The 15,594-nt window shown below is 43.0% G+C and overlaps 1 protein-coding gene across 6 annotated transcripts in view; it reads left to right on the forward strand.

Annotated features, from left to right (window-relative positions):
• Positions 1 to 15,594, forward strand: part of asap1b (ArfGAP with SH3 domain, ankyrin repeat and PH domain 1b) — a 39,739-nt gene that overhangs the window by 4,946 nt on the left and 19,199 nt on the right. For all 6 annotated transcript variants that reach the window (XM_058060751.1, XM_058060752.1, XM_058060755.1 and 3 more), the window contains exons 2-9: positions 6,771 to 6,843; positions 7,863 to 8,008; positions 9,792 to 9,866; positions 10,290 to 10,339; positions 11,358 to 11,487; positions 14,271 to 14,356; positions 15,269 to 15,344; positions 15,452 to 15,538. In XM_058060751.1, coding sequence (XP_057916734.1) covers positions 6,771 to 6,843; positions 7,863 to 8,008; positions 9,792 to 9,866; positions 10,290 to 10,339; positions 11,358 to 11,487; positions 14,271 to 14,356; positions 15,269 to 15,344; positions 15,452 to 15,538 — 723 coding nt within the window. The remainder of the gene's footprint in view (positions 1 to 6,770; positions 6,844 to 7,862; positions 8,009 to 9,791; positions 9,867 to 10,289; positions 10,340 to 11,357; positions 11,488 to 14,270; positions 14,357 to 15,268; positions 15,345 to 15,451; positions 15,539 to 15,594) is intronic.

Raw genomic sequence — 15,594 nt, forward strand, 5'->3', positions numbered from 1 at the left:
GATTGGCTGGTGACCAGTTCAAGTTATAGGATATTGTTTTGTTTTTTTTATTTCCAAACAGTGCATATAAGATGGCTAGCCTACCAGAAGTCATTCATTGTTACTCTTCTCGAAAACTAAAACCACTGAAGTTCCATAACTAACTTCCATATAATGGAGGACTCAAATAAACCTCCGTTTTGCTCATTAGCAGTAGAAGCAATGTCGTGTGGAAATTAGCTTCCGGCGTCGCTGATCGTCATGTGCTGTCTCATGTGACATCACCCCGCCAATCCCAACAATGCACACACAGTGAAGTTGCTCAATGAGGCCTGTTTTCAGAGGCCGCTACACGGTTTAAGCGCTACCGTCCGCATCACCGCAGATTAAAAACCGACGGATGGCTGAAAGAGCATCCCTGCGTGTGGAGGCTCACAGACAGATGTGAACATTGACCCACTCTTATTTCCCCCTAAATCTGGCCAAGAGCGAGTGGGTTTGTGGGGGGAGGGATCAGGGTGCCAAAGCTTATCCAGTGCCGGCTAATAGCCCCTGGGTGATATACGCATTGCAGCTGTGGCGGCGCGGTACGGGCCGACAGCTGTGCGGCGCAGACCGATTATCAGATTTCAGCCTCAGACGGCAAACAAGTGAAGGCAACATGTCACCTTCCGTTGTGGGGGACGGTACAAAATGGCTCTGTGGTTTGTTGGTAGGGGGAGATACAAAGGACTACCCCCTTCTTTTGGGGGGGTGGGGGGGTGGCTGTGCTTTTTATTTAATGTTCCGTCGTAGCGCGTGTCGCTCAGGGTTATTCTGTAATGAGGCGTTATGATCAGCAATCTGGCAAATTGAGGCTTTGCTCACGCGCCCCTGGCAGGGTGTTTGTTTGATTCCTTCATTTATTCAGCCGGCCGGTGCTTTCTCAGATAATTATTTTCAATATAAATTAAATTAATTAAATAATAATAAACAATAAACAATAAATAATAAATAATAAATAATAAATAATAAATAATAAATAATAAATAATAAATAATAAATAATAAATAATAAATAATAAATAATAAATAATAAATAATAAATAATAAATAGTGGGTTTTCTCCAGGTACTCCGGTTTCCTCCCACATTCCAAAAACATGCTAGGTTAATTAGCGACTCCAAATTGTCCATAGGTATGAATGTGAGTGTGAATGGTTGTTTGTCTATATGTGCCCTGTGATTGGCTGGCGACCAATCCAGGGTGTACCCCGCCTCTCCTGAAGACAGCTGGGATAGGCTCCAGCACCCCCCGCGACCCTCGTGAGGAAAAGCGGTAGAAAATGAATGAAATAATAATAAATAATAAATAATCAATAATAAATAATCAATAATCAATAATCAATAATCAATAATCAATAATCAATAATCAATAATAAATGAATTCATGTTTCAACTTTATGCTATTTTTCCACGTTATGGAAAAAAATATATATATAATTATTGTAAACACACTGCTTTTTTCAAATTTTTATAATAATTGTATTTTTAGAATTTGCCAAAGGCCAACAAAACAACAGCTGTGGACCATAAATGGCCCCCTGGCTGCACTTGGGACACCCCTGAATTGTCAGTGTTCATGCTTTCTGGCTGCACAATCCCAACCGTTATGGTTTCTATACATAGAAAAGCATAAATTTGAAAAGCCGCTCAGTATGTTAGGTATACTAGTAGTATGCTAGGTATACTTTGTTGTTGCTATCATGGAATTAAGACGCTACATGATATGTCATGTCTTACGGAATCTGTGGACAAATCGATATCGTTGAGATACTAGATTATATGCTGCTTGGCACTGTTTTTGTGTCATGTGACAATACAAGGAGGAGCTAAAATAGGATTTGACGTCATGGAAATAAAACCCTGCATGATTCTAAAAAAATAAGATTTTAAACAAGACATTTCTGCGTATTTACATGGATTGTTTTGGACTCTGCATTGTTTGATTTTTTTTGGAAAAGGTTTGGCCGCTCCTGATTTATGCTAACTTAGCTGTATTTAGATGCAATAAAACACGACCAGCGCCACTGTGCGTGTGTCACGTGACTATGAAAGGAGGAGATAAAAGATGGTTTGATGTTGTGGGAAATAAGACATTGCATGATATGCTGCTCTTAAAATAATGTATTAATAATAATTGCATTGAATGGGCCTTCAGCTGTGTGTTGCCAAGTCCTCCTCTCAAAGTGTCCAAATGGCCTAAATGGGGCGAGGGTGGGTGCACCTGTGGTTTAGCAGTTCCCTAACACTGTCTCGTCCTGTTAAAAGTGTGAAATTTGAGACTCTTCTGCAGACAGACCTCAAGGAATGCCGCAAAGCCAGCAGCAGCAGTGGAGGCAGCGGCGGCAGCCATGGCCGCTCGTATCCAGAACGCTACTACTCCCATTTTGTTGTTTGTCAAGGGTGCACATTCTTTGACCGCGTGTGCGAGTGCACCCAAGGTTTGCAGGGTCGTCTGCTGGTAAGGAAACAAAGCTCGGCGTCCTTATCAGCTGATAAGCAGAACGATTAGCGATTAAAGGCAACTTTGAGTGTTTTTTTACTGGGATAAACCAATACAGCTGCTGTGTTAATAAGGGGGGTGAGCTTTTTTTCACTTGTTTATTCAACAGTTTGGAGTTTTCCACACAAAGTTGTCCGAGCTGAGATGAATAATAAGGATTCAGGGCTAGGTTGACCATGGGATGACGATAATGGTACAAAATCATCAAGGTGGCCTCTTGAGTTTGTTTGCTGTGTTTTACAAACATTCTGTGTTTTTTTTCCACCCACCCGATTCTCCTGCTAGACACATCTAACAGAACAGTCTTAACAGCTGCTTTGCATGAATAATGACTTCCTGACTGGCGCATGCAATGCACTGCAACACAAACAAAGGTATTCTGATTGCGATGCATCACCTCGCGCCTGCGTGGGCGTGATGGGGAAAACATGGCTCGGCGTGAGATAGTAACGAAACACACAATCAGTAGACACAGCTCGGATTTGAACACATATCAGTTCATGATGAGAGTTCAATACAAATTGAGCCAATGTCACCGCAGATGTTCCACCACCCCTTCCACGGGTGTGTTTGTGTGTGGGTGCGAAACGAGAGCGTCGCATCCTCTCGTTTTTCCCCATTCCACGCGCAGAAAGAGATGTTGCCTATTGCTTCCTGCCAATGAAAACGCTTCCCCGCCCTTCCTGCTTGAGTCACGTCGTCGCATAGACTCGACTGGATACCCGACTTTGAGTCTGTGACTTCATTTTGATTTAACATCCAAACACCATTTTTTAGTATTAGTTTATCATACGGGTACTTTCCTGCAAAAGTATTAGTGCTGTTTCTTAGCCGATTAAATCCCAGTAACAGGCTTCACATCACATCTTAAAACAGGGGTCTCAAACTCAATTTACTTGGGGCCACTGGAGCTAGGGTCAGGTTTTCCCCCCCAAAAAAACGTTTTTAAAAAATTTATTAAAAACAAAAAAATGTAAAAAAAACTTTATTTTTCTACACAAAATAAGTTGAAAAATAAATAAACAAATCAAGAATAAAGAAAATCAATCAATCAGTAATAAATAAATAAATCTAATAATAATAATAATAAAACGGCAAATAATAAAAACTTAAGAAACCACATATAGTTGGTGGGTAGACAAATTATTTTAGAGCTAGCGACCTAAACGGTAGCCTTCAAGTTATTTCCTTTAAACTTAAATAGCCAAAAACTTACCACTTCCACACGGATAGGGAGGATAACTATTAACAGTTATTTAACCTTTAACATGAACATGAATCAAACGTGATATTTTTTTTCTGGGTACATGATACCATACAGCATCCATATCAAACTTACATTAAACTTTCATATCAAGGCGGGGGCCTCAAACTAGTGTCCTGCGGGCCACATTTGGCATGTTTGAGACCCCTGTCTTAAAATAAAGGCCAAAGCTAGAGCCAACTATCCACCAGTCAGCTACAGACATGGGGCGTTGTAGCGTTGTTTACTTTATTGCTAAGGATGTGTTTTGGTTCCCGCTTTTGGGGAAATCCTTTCTTCTTTGTGCCCTTTCCTGTTTTCCACTTCCTGGCTATAATTAGCTTCTGAGAACTAGCGTGTCCGTGTTGTCATGCCTGAGGAATAAAACAGCTACTCTGCTGATGATGTACAGAGAGCCGTCTCTGTTGGTCAGCTTCAACTGTGAAGAATCTGGAGCCGAGGCGTGATGCGAGCCTGTCGGGTCGTCATGGTAACGGCGCAGCACGACGCCATATGTGACCGGAGTTGATGAGATGAAGGGTAGGAATCGGAAAAGTGTGTGTTCGAGACGAGACGAGCGCCGACAAGCCTGGCCGCTTCCTGCTTCCTGTCGAAAAAAAAAAAAAAACGGCTGCATGGGAAACGAGGATAAGGCTTGAGGCAGGAAGCGAGAAGCGGTCATTTATGCCCAGTCAGGGTTTCCTGTGGCGGTGACCTCCTTGGCATAGCGGGGGGGGGCAAATATGTCACAAAAAACAGCTGCAGGGTTGCCTAACACTAACCCCTGAGGTACTGTTGTTGTAAAGTTTGCAGCTTGACATTGATTGATTGACAGGTAGCGGTCACAATGCCGGGAAACCTCTTACCTCAGGCTTCACCGCACATCTTAAAATCCAGTATATCAACTATGATGCAGTTAGCGACAGTTATTTTTCTCTCTGGCTAACCTAGCATAGTTAGCATTGGTTACTATGTGACTGTTGACCTCTGTGTCTCTATTCAACTTAAAAGCACGCTTACGCCGCCATGTTGACGTTATACATACACTCTCCAGCCCGAATGAATTGTTGCCATTTGTGGGTGGACAAGAGACGAGCGAGCGCAGATGTTTTGGCGGCGTCGCGCTCCTGCTATAATCCCCGTGGGTCGGCTGAAAGCTCGCCGTCGGTTGCTCGCTGATATGAAAGAGTCCTTTTCACTGGATTCACTTTGGACGGATTCCCGCTGGTTGCCAAGGGCTACAAAGACAATGCGGCCAAGACTGGGAGCTGCTTCATTGATTTCTCAGCTTCCTTTTTGCTTGCTAAAAGCCGCACAGCTAGCGCATCTCTTTAAGGCGGTGCTAGTTTAGCCATGTTTATTCTGCAAGCACAATATTAAAACATAAACATATTGTCAAATGGATTTGCAGAATACATCAACATATGAATGCATCAGATTTATCCGACTCCGACTGGGGCGTATGATCTAAATCTAAGATTAAAAAAATGTAAAAGATTGTTTAATTAAGAGCACAGACACACAGTGGATTATGGGTAATCGTTGGGTGGCAGCACCAGCTGCTCATGTGTTCGTCATGCTAACCCGGTAAACCTCCCAAATAAGCATCCAGACTTGCTTAGAGGATGTGAGTGTGGGGCGGGCTGGGTGTTGCTCCGAGAGAGGAGACACGGCTGGTTAATGAAATTGTGCTCCGCGGCGTGGGGGAAAAAGGGGAGGGGGTCGAACATGCGACGTCACATCTGCTGAGAATGAAAAAGATAAATCCCCGTCAGAGCAGATGATGCTGATCTGTCAATAGAATAAAACCTCATTTTAAAATTGTTAACTCTTCTACTCCTCATCCCATGCACACAAACGGTTAAAACTTTGTCAAAACATTCACTTCGACCGTGTTGCGTGTGCTATTATTTGTCTGACAAGTACACCAAATGGTGGCGCTGTTATTAAACCCAAAAATTTGACCTTCCCACTCTGCCTATAATACACATTTCTGACAAGGCTCAATGCACTTTACAGAACATGTGCTGTAACTTCAGGGTGTTTAACCGAATCATCGTGAAATTTGGTACACCCTTTGAGGGCACTGCCGAGCACATGTGTGTAAAATTTGAGCAAAATCGGTCGAAAAAAACAGGCTCTAATTAGCAACTCCAAATTGTCTCCAAAGGTATGTATGAATGTGAGTGTGAATGGTTGTTTGTTTATATGTGCTTTGTGATTGGCTGGCGACCAGAACCCCGCCTCTCACCCCAAGACAGCTGGAATAGCACCCCCGCAACCTTTGTGAGGATAAGCGGAGAAAATGAATGAATGAATGGTCGAAAAAAACATGGCCGCCATGCTGTAAAAGGCTGCATGGTTAACTGTATTACATATTAGCATGTATTCCAATGTAGTTTCATCACAAAATATGGCGGTGGGGGTGGGGGGGACACTCCTTTTGCCCACATTCTCAAGAAAGTGAGCCCGACTGTAAATTCTGCCTAGCAACAAGTGAATAAAACATGACTATTATAGTAATAACCAACATAATTCCATACACAGACAGCGGTACCGTATCATTACCATAGGCTGCGAGATGAGAGCTAAGCAATGAGGCATTGTGGGTCGGACGCTGGGCACAAGTTCCTCATGATCAGGGGGAGGAGGATGGATCAAAGGCACCTCAGTCCCCCCCACGGCAACAAACTACTGCTGCCATAATTGGGGGACGAGGTCGTGTAAAACTGTCCCGGGAAGGTCAAGGACGGCTTAATTACGTCGTGAAATACGTAGCCTGCTACTTCCGTCACCGAGATGTCACGGTGTATGCGTGTGTATATGTTTTTTATGAGCAAAACAACAAGCGTTTATATTGTCAGGATGAATTACACTAAGGGGGAAAACGCCGACTCACATTTGGAATCATTCGATGAATCAAACAAATGTGTTGCTAGTATCGAACGCAGCCAGGCCGCAATATTACAGTAAGTTTTTATTATTGTTTGTGTTTTTTCCTGCAGGCGTTAGACCAGGACCGAACTTCCCTGCAGAAGGTGAAGAAGTCAGTCAAGGCCATCTACAATTCAGGACAAGGTAAGATAAAATCATTTATCTATTCACTAATTAAAATAGTATAGTACACTTTAGGTTATAGATCAATACACATTAGTTTCTCTTTTTGCTATACGGTACAATTTGGCGTGGGATAGGAAGGTATTTCATGGAAAGCCACGCAAGCGTAAACAAAGGCCGCTTGCGATCATCCAGAAAATGACTCATCAGCTACGAGGACCAGACAGCAACAAACAGCCACGCATGTTTATTGGCCGACTAGCCAGGCCGGAGACAAAACAAAACATCTGAATGTGTTTATTCGATCATAGCATTTAGCCTCCTTTTGACTTCATATTTGGACTATTTTCCCCATTATCTTAAAACTTATGTTTTGAATGTTTCTCATAATATTATGAAGTTATTTTTACTTAATTTTTTTACGGTGCTACTAAAATGCCTCATAATGTTATTACATTAAACTTTTTTTTTTGCTACAATATGACTGTTTCACCTCATAATTTGACCTTAATCTTGTAAAATAAAAATAAAAATTATTTTTTCCAAAGGTATGTATAAAAATTATTTTTATTTCCATAATATTTTGACAAAAACTTTATTAGACTTAATTCTCATAATATTTTAATTTTATTTCCATAATGTTATCACATTTTACACCACCTAATTTTCCAAAAATTATTATTTTTTGCTTGTTTTTTTGTTGTAATATTACAACATTATTCTCATAAAATTACGACCTTTCTTGTGAGATTGACACTTTTTTCTCTTAATATTTTTACTTTGATTTTTTCTTGGAAAATTGCTGCTGATTTTTCAAATTTTTGCTTTTTGCTGTTGTTTATGGAGGAGTCATTTAATTCACTCAGTTCAGTTTATGAGTTATTTTGAGTACAAATAACTAAAACTAATTACACTGTTCATTATTTGGATCAACATTTCATTTTTTTGCTACATTTTTGCTGTTTTTTTTGGTTTAATATTTAATCTACAATGTGCCGAGAGTCACAAAAGGCCCCCATTTTCCATCTGTACCCCTGCAGACCACGTCCAAAATGAAGAGAACTATGCTCAAGCCCTTGACAAATTCGGCAGTAACTTCATCAGCCGCGACAACCCTGACCTGGGCACGGCTTTTGTCAAGTTTTCCTCCCTCACCAAGGAGCTGTCGGCCCTCCTGAAGAACCTGGTGAGTCCCATTGGAGGAATGTGGTGCAGCTGTCGAGTGTGTGTGTGTTTTCTTTGGCCCACAGGGGCTAAAGCGTTGGGGGGGAATTCTCCCAAAGAGATTATTTTTGTTGTCACCCCCTTAATTGGTTTACGGTGTGGATTAGGATTAAGTAAGGTTGGGTTTGTGGCGGGGTCAGTAGTGTGAAATGGTGTCTAGGATGGTAAATTTCAGCCAGCCGCCAGTCAAGCATCGGCGTCACAGAGACGTCACCCTTCCAAGTCGAGTTGGACTCTCCCCCCCGCCTTGTTGAGTAATGTGTCCTGTTTGGATCCTCAGTACCTCGCTTCCTGTGCGGCTAACCGCCGGATTAGACTCCATAAATACATCACAGCGGCACCACCACCGATGGCGACCCGAGAGCGTGCACACGTGGCTTCATTCAGAAGCGCTTTTAAATCACCCACCTTTGTGTCGCTAGGGACGTCTTTTTGTTTCCCCCCCCCACATCAGAGCTCAATAACTACACCCCCCTAAGGCTCACCCCGCTACACGCGAATGCTACAAATGACTATCGATGAATGATGCTCGTTCTGAATCGCTCTGCGGGTTTTTTTTCAATGCAAGGAATTTATAAACAGCAAACTTCTTCAGTGTTTATTCCCTTTCATAGCACGAGGATTCCAGGATGGCCGGAAGGCAGCCAGTTAAAGATTGATTTTTTTTTTTAAAGACAAAACATTGGCTGTATGCAAAGGCAGGCTCCTAAAAGCGCATTAGTGGCCATTAAGTGTTGTTTACTTCCTTGATTGCTGCTCTGCGAGGGGGGGTGTGGGGGGTACATAAATGCTTAGTCGTGCTGTAAACGACCTTGCTGATACAAATGGTTAGGGAGCAGCTGAGCGATGCTTGCCTTTGCTTTTTTGCTAAGTCACCCTTGAGTGCACAGCACAGTCTGTCTATCATGTTTCTTCTTTATTTAGCCTTGATAGAAAGTGAAATAAAGAACATGGCTGGTGTCATTGCTTTCATAGGTCATTAGTTCTTGTGGAAGATTATTGTGTCATATTGTAAAAACCCAATTCATTCACCAGTAGATACATATATTATATATATATAGGTATTAACATAAAGCTATGATGTTGACGTTTTATTCAGATATCCCAGCATGCATTGACATACATTGGAATGGTGTTAACAACTGTTCAACTAAACATAATTCTTATAACCATAGCAAGCCATTTTGTACTACTAGGCCTTCCACAAATGGCAAAAAAAATATATATGGGCACGCCTGTCGCAACCAAAAATAACCGGTAATGTGGAACACACAATGTAAATGCACCACATGGACTTTTTACACAGTGATACACATGCAAAACAATACTTTTATATACAAATTTATAATCCGCAAGGCATGCTGGGTAACATAGTATTGCTAGAATGTTCCACATGTGTTACTTAGTGTGTTTATATTTGGCTGCAACGTTTGCGCCAGTCGGTTTGTGATGTGTTTTCTGTTCCCGATACACAAAGCAAACCATAACGGCATATTAGGAGGAATCTGGTGACCTTAAAAAGTCCCTGACATACTGGAAAATCTTGTAGAAAATCTTCCCAGGAATTTAGAAGCAAAAAAAAAAAAAACGGAACAACAGCAATTTATTTCATTTTCACTTCCTGTATGTGCAATGGGCGAATGTATAGCGGCCATTGTGGGATACATTCTTTATTAGTTAGCACTGTCATGGTTTGGTGTTGATATTTTTGTCTTTTTCTAACCCCCCCATGTGTGTCTCCTCAGCTTCAGAGCCTGAGCCACAATGTAATCTTCACCCTGGACTCACTGCTCAAGGGAGATTTAAAGGGCGTTAAAGGGGTAAGATGTACTCTTTCTCTTCCCTCCCTTGCTGGCACCATCCGGGGGGGCGGAAGCGATAGGATGCCGCGTCAGCACATCTCTCCATTCATCCCTCGACCTCTGTGCGTGTGCTCGCTGAGTGGGAGAGTGTGAAGCGGCCACAGGGTGGAGAGAGGGGAAGGGGGTGTGGTGTGGTGCAAGAGTAAAAGTCTGTGTTTTAAACGCTGTAAATCTCGCAGAAGTAAACACCGCCCTTTGTGTTGTGATTGAGGCGAGTAACTGGGTCATGAACCTCGCCCAAGTCTCTTGATCTCGCTCGCTCGCTTGCGTGAAGTGAAGCACCCGCCCGGGTCTCTGGTGGAGGTCCAACTCTGCAAATAACTCCTGTCCTCGTTGTGACCCCGTTGCAGTTTGCTGACACTCGTTGTGTGTTGTGTGCAGGACATAAAGAAGCCCTTTGACAAAGCGTGGAAGGACTATGAGGCCAAGTTGTAAGTAGACGTGGATTCCGCTTCACGTGACACACGGCATGGATGGAAACTATAAATGAAAAATGGATGTGGCTTTTAGCGTGTTGCACAATGACACAATGTCGGTGTTTTTCGTGTAAACACTGAAAACGTCACCTGTGACGAACAGGACATGCTAGGTGTTTAGTGCACTTGACATAAAAATGTCAATGATGTTATCAGTGATGCCTTCAAGTGTACTGGTAACTTTGCGTTCAGTCGTCAACCAATCATAGGCACGGGAAAATGATGTTACCGTACGCCCCATTGTTAACCCTGAGATGCATGAGTGTCTGGACCCCACACTCTTCCATAAGTGGGTCAAAAATGACCCAAAAATTGCCGTTTTGGTTAGGAATAATGCTATAGTATTCCAGATTGACAGTATCTCAGACAGGTATAATACCTATACTGCATATTATATTTTTTACAAAAACTATGCTAGTGTTAGCTATTAATAAAGTATGCCCAACAATACATATAGTAATGTTAGCCAGCTAGTGTCTGCTAGTTATAAAGTAGGCTAATTTGTTGATAATACTAATAGTCATGAAGGACACACACAATATCATATGAATAATAATAATACTTACATGTATTAGTACTTGATGTGTAAAATAATCTTCCTGAGGGTTGACACTTCTAATATAGTCTTGTGTGGTGTACAGTTAATTTCTTCCTGACAGCCAAATTTGATAAGAATCAATGGTTCCTATTGGATTCCATAGAAAATGCATGCGGGTAACACAAAAACAAAAAATTCTTAAAATGTATAAAAGTTAAGTTAAAAATTTTGAATGGCATGATATCAAAAACATGTTTTTTGAGGAATACCTGGAATCTGAAATGATAAAAAAAATTTAATTACGAAGATATTTCAAGAAAACAACCTGACCCGGGTCATTTTTGACCCACTTATGCATGTAAGAGTTAATAGTGTTTAAGTGGCACGGGCCAGCACTGCCGACCCTGAAGGCCTCCTTTCCCTCCTCTGCCGCAGCACCAAAATCGAGAAGGAGAAACGGGAGCACGCCAAGCAGCACGGCATGATCCGCACTGAGATCACCGGGGCTGAGATTGCTGAGGAGATGGAAAAGGAGCGTCGTCTCTTCCAGCTCCAGATGTGCGAGGTGGGTCGTAAAATAACCCCCCCCCCCACACCCCCCTCCCTCCTCCATTACGGTTGGCGTTTTGACATGAAATATTGTATGACATGTCTTCTTTTCCTTGTCACCTCATATCTTGTACATGATATGTATTTATACCCTTTATATGACCTTAGGATGTCTAGGGTGGCAGCTGGGATAGGCTCCAGCATACAACCTATTTAGGATAAGCGGCATAGAAAAAAGATGGATGCTTATCATCAATAACTGAAAACTTCCTTTTTTTTTTTTTACATTCCCAACTTCCTCTTGGCGGCACGGTGGTCGAGTGGTTAGCTCGCAGACCTCACAGCTAGGAGACTAGGGTTCAATTCCACCCTCGGCCATCTCTGTGTGGAGTTTGCATGTTCTCCCCGTACATTCCAAAAACATGCTAGGTTAATTAGCGACTCCAAATTGTGTCATAGGTATGAATGTGAGTGTGAATGGTTGTTTGTCTATATGTGCCCTGTGATTGGCTGGCCACCAGTCCAGGGTGTACCCCGCCTCTCGCCCAAAGACAGCTGGGATAGGCTCCAGCATCCCCGCGACCCTTGTGAGGATAAGCGGTAGAAAATGAATGAATGAATGTTTCTGTGATGGAAACTATTACTTATCATTAATAACTGGCGGGAGGACATATTGGGAAAAATGCAACAATGAGTTTCCAGACTGTAAATGGGTCTAGTGGTTAGCGCGCAGGCCTCACAGCTCGGAGACCCGAGTTCAATCCCACCCTCACCCATCTCTGTGTGGGGTTTGCGTGTTCTCCTCGTGCATGCGTGGGTTTTCTCCGGTCCAGTCCAGGGTGTACCCCGCCTCTCGCCCAAAGACAGCTGGGATAGGCTCCAGCACCCCCCGCAAACCTTTGTGAGGAAAAGCAGTGGAAAATGAATGAATGAATGAATGAATGAACTTCCTCTTTGGTGATCGCTAGCTTAGGAGATGTGTCAAAGAAATCCGAGCTCCGTCGTGCACGCTCAAGAGGATTCTAGAACAAACTGTCGGAGCCCGGTGTCTCCTTCGCCTTTTCAGTGGGTGGCGACGCCTACGCCTCGCTATCTCTCGTACGCTTTATCCTGTTGGGATTTTCTTTTCGGACTCAAATTGCATAACGTCGTGGTGGATGCTGCTCTGCGGCTGCTGCTGTTTGGCCGTGTGAATTATTCACTGCAAAATGCGACGCTGTCCTCCAGTGCCCTGCCATGCTGAGCCAAGGTTTTTTTTTTTTTTTTTACCCCTCCTGCCCACATATTCCATGCTGGCCTGCGTATTTTACCTCCTGCGTGGTGCCGGATAAGGACACAGTTGTACACCGCATCAGTGAGCGTTATTATCTTTACCACCGCCACTCTCCTGTTTACAATTGGACATTTGCTCCCGTCCGCGGTATGTTCATCCCACTTAACCTCATTCCTCAGCGTTGCGTGCGTTCTCCCGTGGTCGCTCCACACGCCATCACGCACAATCCTTCCCACGTCCCCCATCTCTCCCCCCCCGCCCCGCCGCATGGAAGTTACTCAATCAGCAGATTACAAGGGTGCTCTCCCACCCTTGCTTATCCCTCGCTGTCAGGGAAGGGAGCGTGGATAGACGGTCATCAAAGTAATTCATTTAAATCATTATTATTGGTTATTGATGAGGCTGCATGGCGGTTAAGTGGATAGCTCGCAGACCTCACAGCTGGGAGACTAGGGTTCAATTCCACCCTCGGCCAACTCTGTGTGGAGTTTGCATGTTCTCCCCGTGTATGAGTGGCTTTTCTCCGGGTATTCCGGTTTCCTCCCACATTCCAAAAACATGCTAGGTTAATTAGCGACTCTAAATTGTCCATAGGTATGAATGTGAGTGTGAATGGTTGTTTGTCTATATGTGCCCTGTGATTGGCTGGCCACCAGTACAGGGTGTACCCAGCCTCTCGCCCCAAGACAGCTGGGATAGGCTCCCTCCCACATTCCAAAAACATGCTAGGTTAATTAGCGACTCCAAATTGTCCATAGGTATGAATGTGAGTATGAATGGTTGTTTGTCTATATGTGCCCTGTGATTGGCTGGCGACCAGTCCAGGGTGTACCCAGCCTCTCGCCTGAAGTCAGCTGGGATAGGCTCCAGCACCCCTGCGACCCTCGTGAGGAACAGCGGTAGAAAATGAATGAATGAATGGTTATTGATGAGAATTATTGATTATATTCATTATTAAGAACTACGTTAACAATGAAAACTTTATTCACAGTTCACACATGGCTCTGTTAGGTATCAATCGGCCATTGTTGTTAACTTGAAAGTGACTGCTTAGATATTACACACTTCCTCAAGCGAAACAGAAAGTAGTTCTTGACCAGCGACATCTGCAACGTGTTCCTTTTAGTGATATACATTACCTGAAATGACAAACCTGTCTCGCTTGTAAAGTTATGATAAAAGCGCATCAGTTTGTAAATATACCGTCCTGTAGCAGGACTGATATTGTCTCTTTTTCTTATATTTGCTTCACGACGATGTATTTTGTTGTGAATCCCCCCCCAGACAACACTTCCCCTGGAGGCTAGCCGCCCCGTATTTATCATGCTGATGTAGAACAGCCCTGGATTAGATCAAGCCCCCTTTTTTTTCCTTCCACTTCCACTTTTGGCTGGTACATCAAACAAGTGTCTTAAAAAAAAACAAAAAAAAAACGATGTGCACATTGTACCTCATTAAACACCTTCAAGAAAAAAAAATAAATCTTAAAAAAAAAAAAAACTCAACAATGTGTCTCTGTGTTGTAGTATCTCATCAAAGTCAATGAGATCAAGACCAAGAAAGGGGTGGACCTCCTCCAGAACCTGATCAAGTATTACCACGCACAGTGCAAGTAAGTACCCCCACATGGTGTTTGATATAAATATAGACCACGTAAATAATGAATGGGTCGTCACACAGATGTGTTGTGACAGCTGCGGGGTTTGCCGGGGAAAGAAGTGAGCGCTCTGCGGTCCGGAACCGCCGGATGACAGGATGACAAACTCTCTCGTTGAGTTGCTAGGTCTGCTCGTAATAACACTGCAGTCAAACAATGTACTCACATGTGGACAAAAGCTCATTAAAAGTAACTTAAAGGTTCCATGTTATGCATTTTAACAGTCAAAAGGGTCTCGAGAACCTTATTTGGTGCTCAAAGTGAAGTTCGGCTGTGTCATTAAAGAAAAACCTCCATCCTCGTGGACATGATGCTGCCTTCCAAGGCTTCGCTACGCTTTTTAAAATAAAGCCTGCTACACAATCCAAACAAATTTACAGAGTTAGAGCATATAAAAGCAGATTAGACCTTCTAAACACTGTTTTTTTTACATTATTAGAGCCCTCTAGACATTAAATAACACCCCTATAGTCACCTTTACACTTGAATTGAGTTCACATATTAACAGAAGAGATGCAATTGAAGTGTTCCGGTGCAAGTGGAGCTGAGTGGGGGGTGGACAGGAAGTGGGTTACGAGCAACAGTAGTGCGTATTGGTGATTGTTGTGTATTTTGTGAGGTTGTTCAAAACTGCAGTATTGTTCAAGTCTGGTGCTTGTGTGTCTCACAGTAGTAACATTACTGACACCTTGTGAGCGGTGTAGAATAATGCATATCACTACAATGTATTTGAATGCCTCATCTGAATGCCTTGTATTTGTATTTGCATCATTTATGGTAAAATGTGCTGGAATATGCATATTTTTGGACTTAATAATTGTCTGTATTCAACCCCGAAACATCATAATTCATATTGTTTTTCTCCAGTTTCTTCCAGGATGGCTTGAAGACGGCAGATAAGCTGAAGCAGTACATTGAGAAGCTGGCGGCCGATCTCTACAATGTAAACACCTAATTCAGCTCCACTTTGTTTTTACACATGTTAGAATCCCACCAAATAGAAGCAAGTCAGAACATTAGGCACACCTGCCCCTTTTTTTCTTTGTCCAGATCAAACAAACTCAGGATGAGGAGAAGAAGCAGCTCACCGCCCTGCGTGACCTCATCAAGTCCTCCCTCCAGCTGGACCAGAAGGAGGTAACACACATTGAACGCTGAGTGAAGCTCCCCACACTTTCACAGGCTCGAATCGA

This window comes from Doryrhamphus excisus, chromosome 21 (genome assembly GCF_030265055.1).
Source record: "Doryrhamphus excisus isolate RoL2022-K1 chromosome 21, RoL_Dexc_1.0, whole genome shotgun sequence".
NCBI lineage: Eukaryota > Metazoa > Chordata > Actinopteri > Syngnathiformes > Syngnathidae > Doryrhamphus > Doryrhamphus excisus.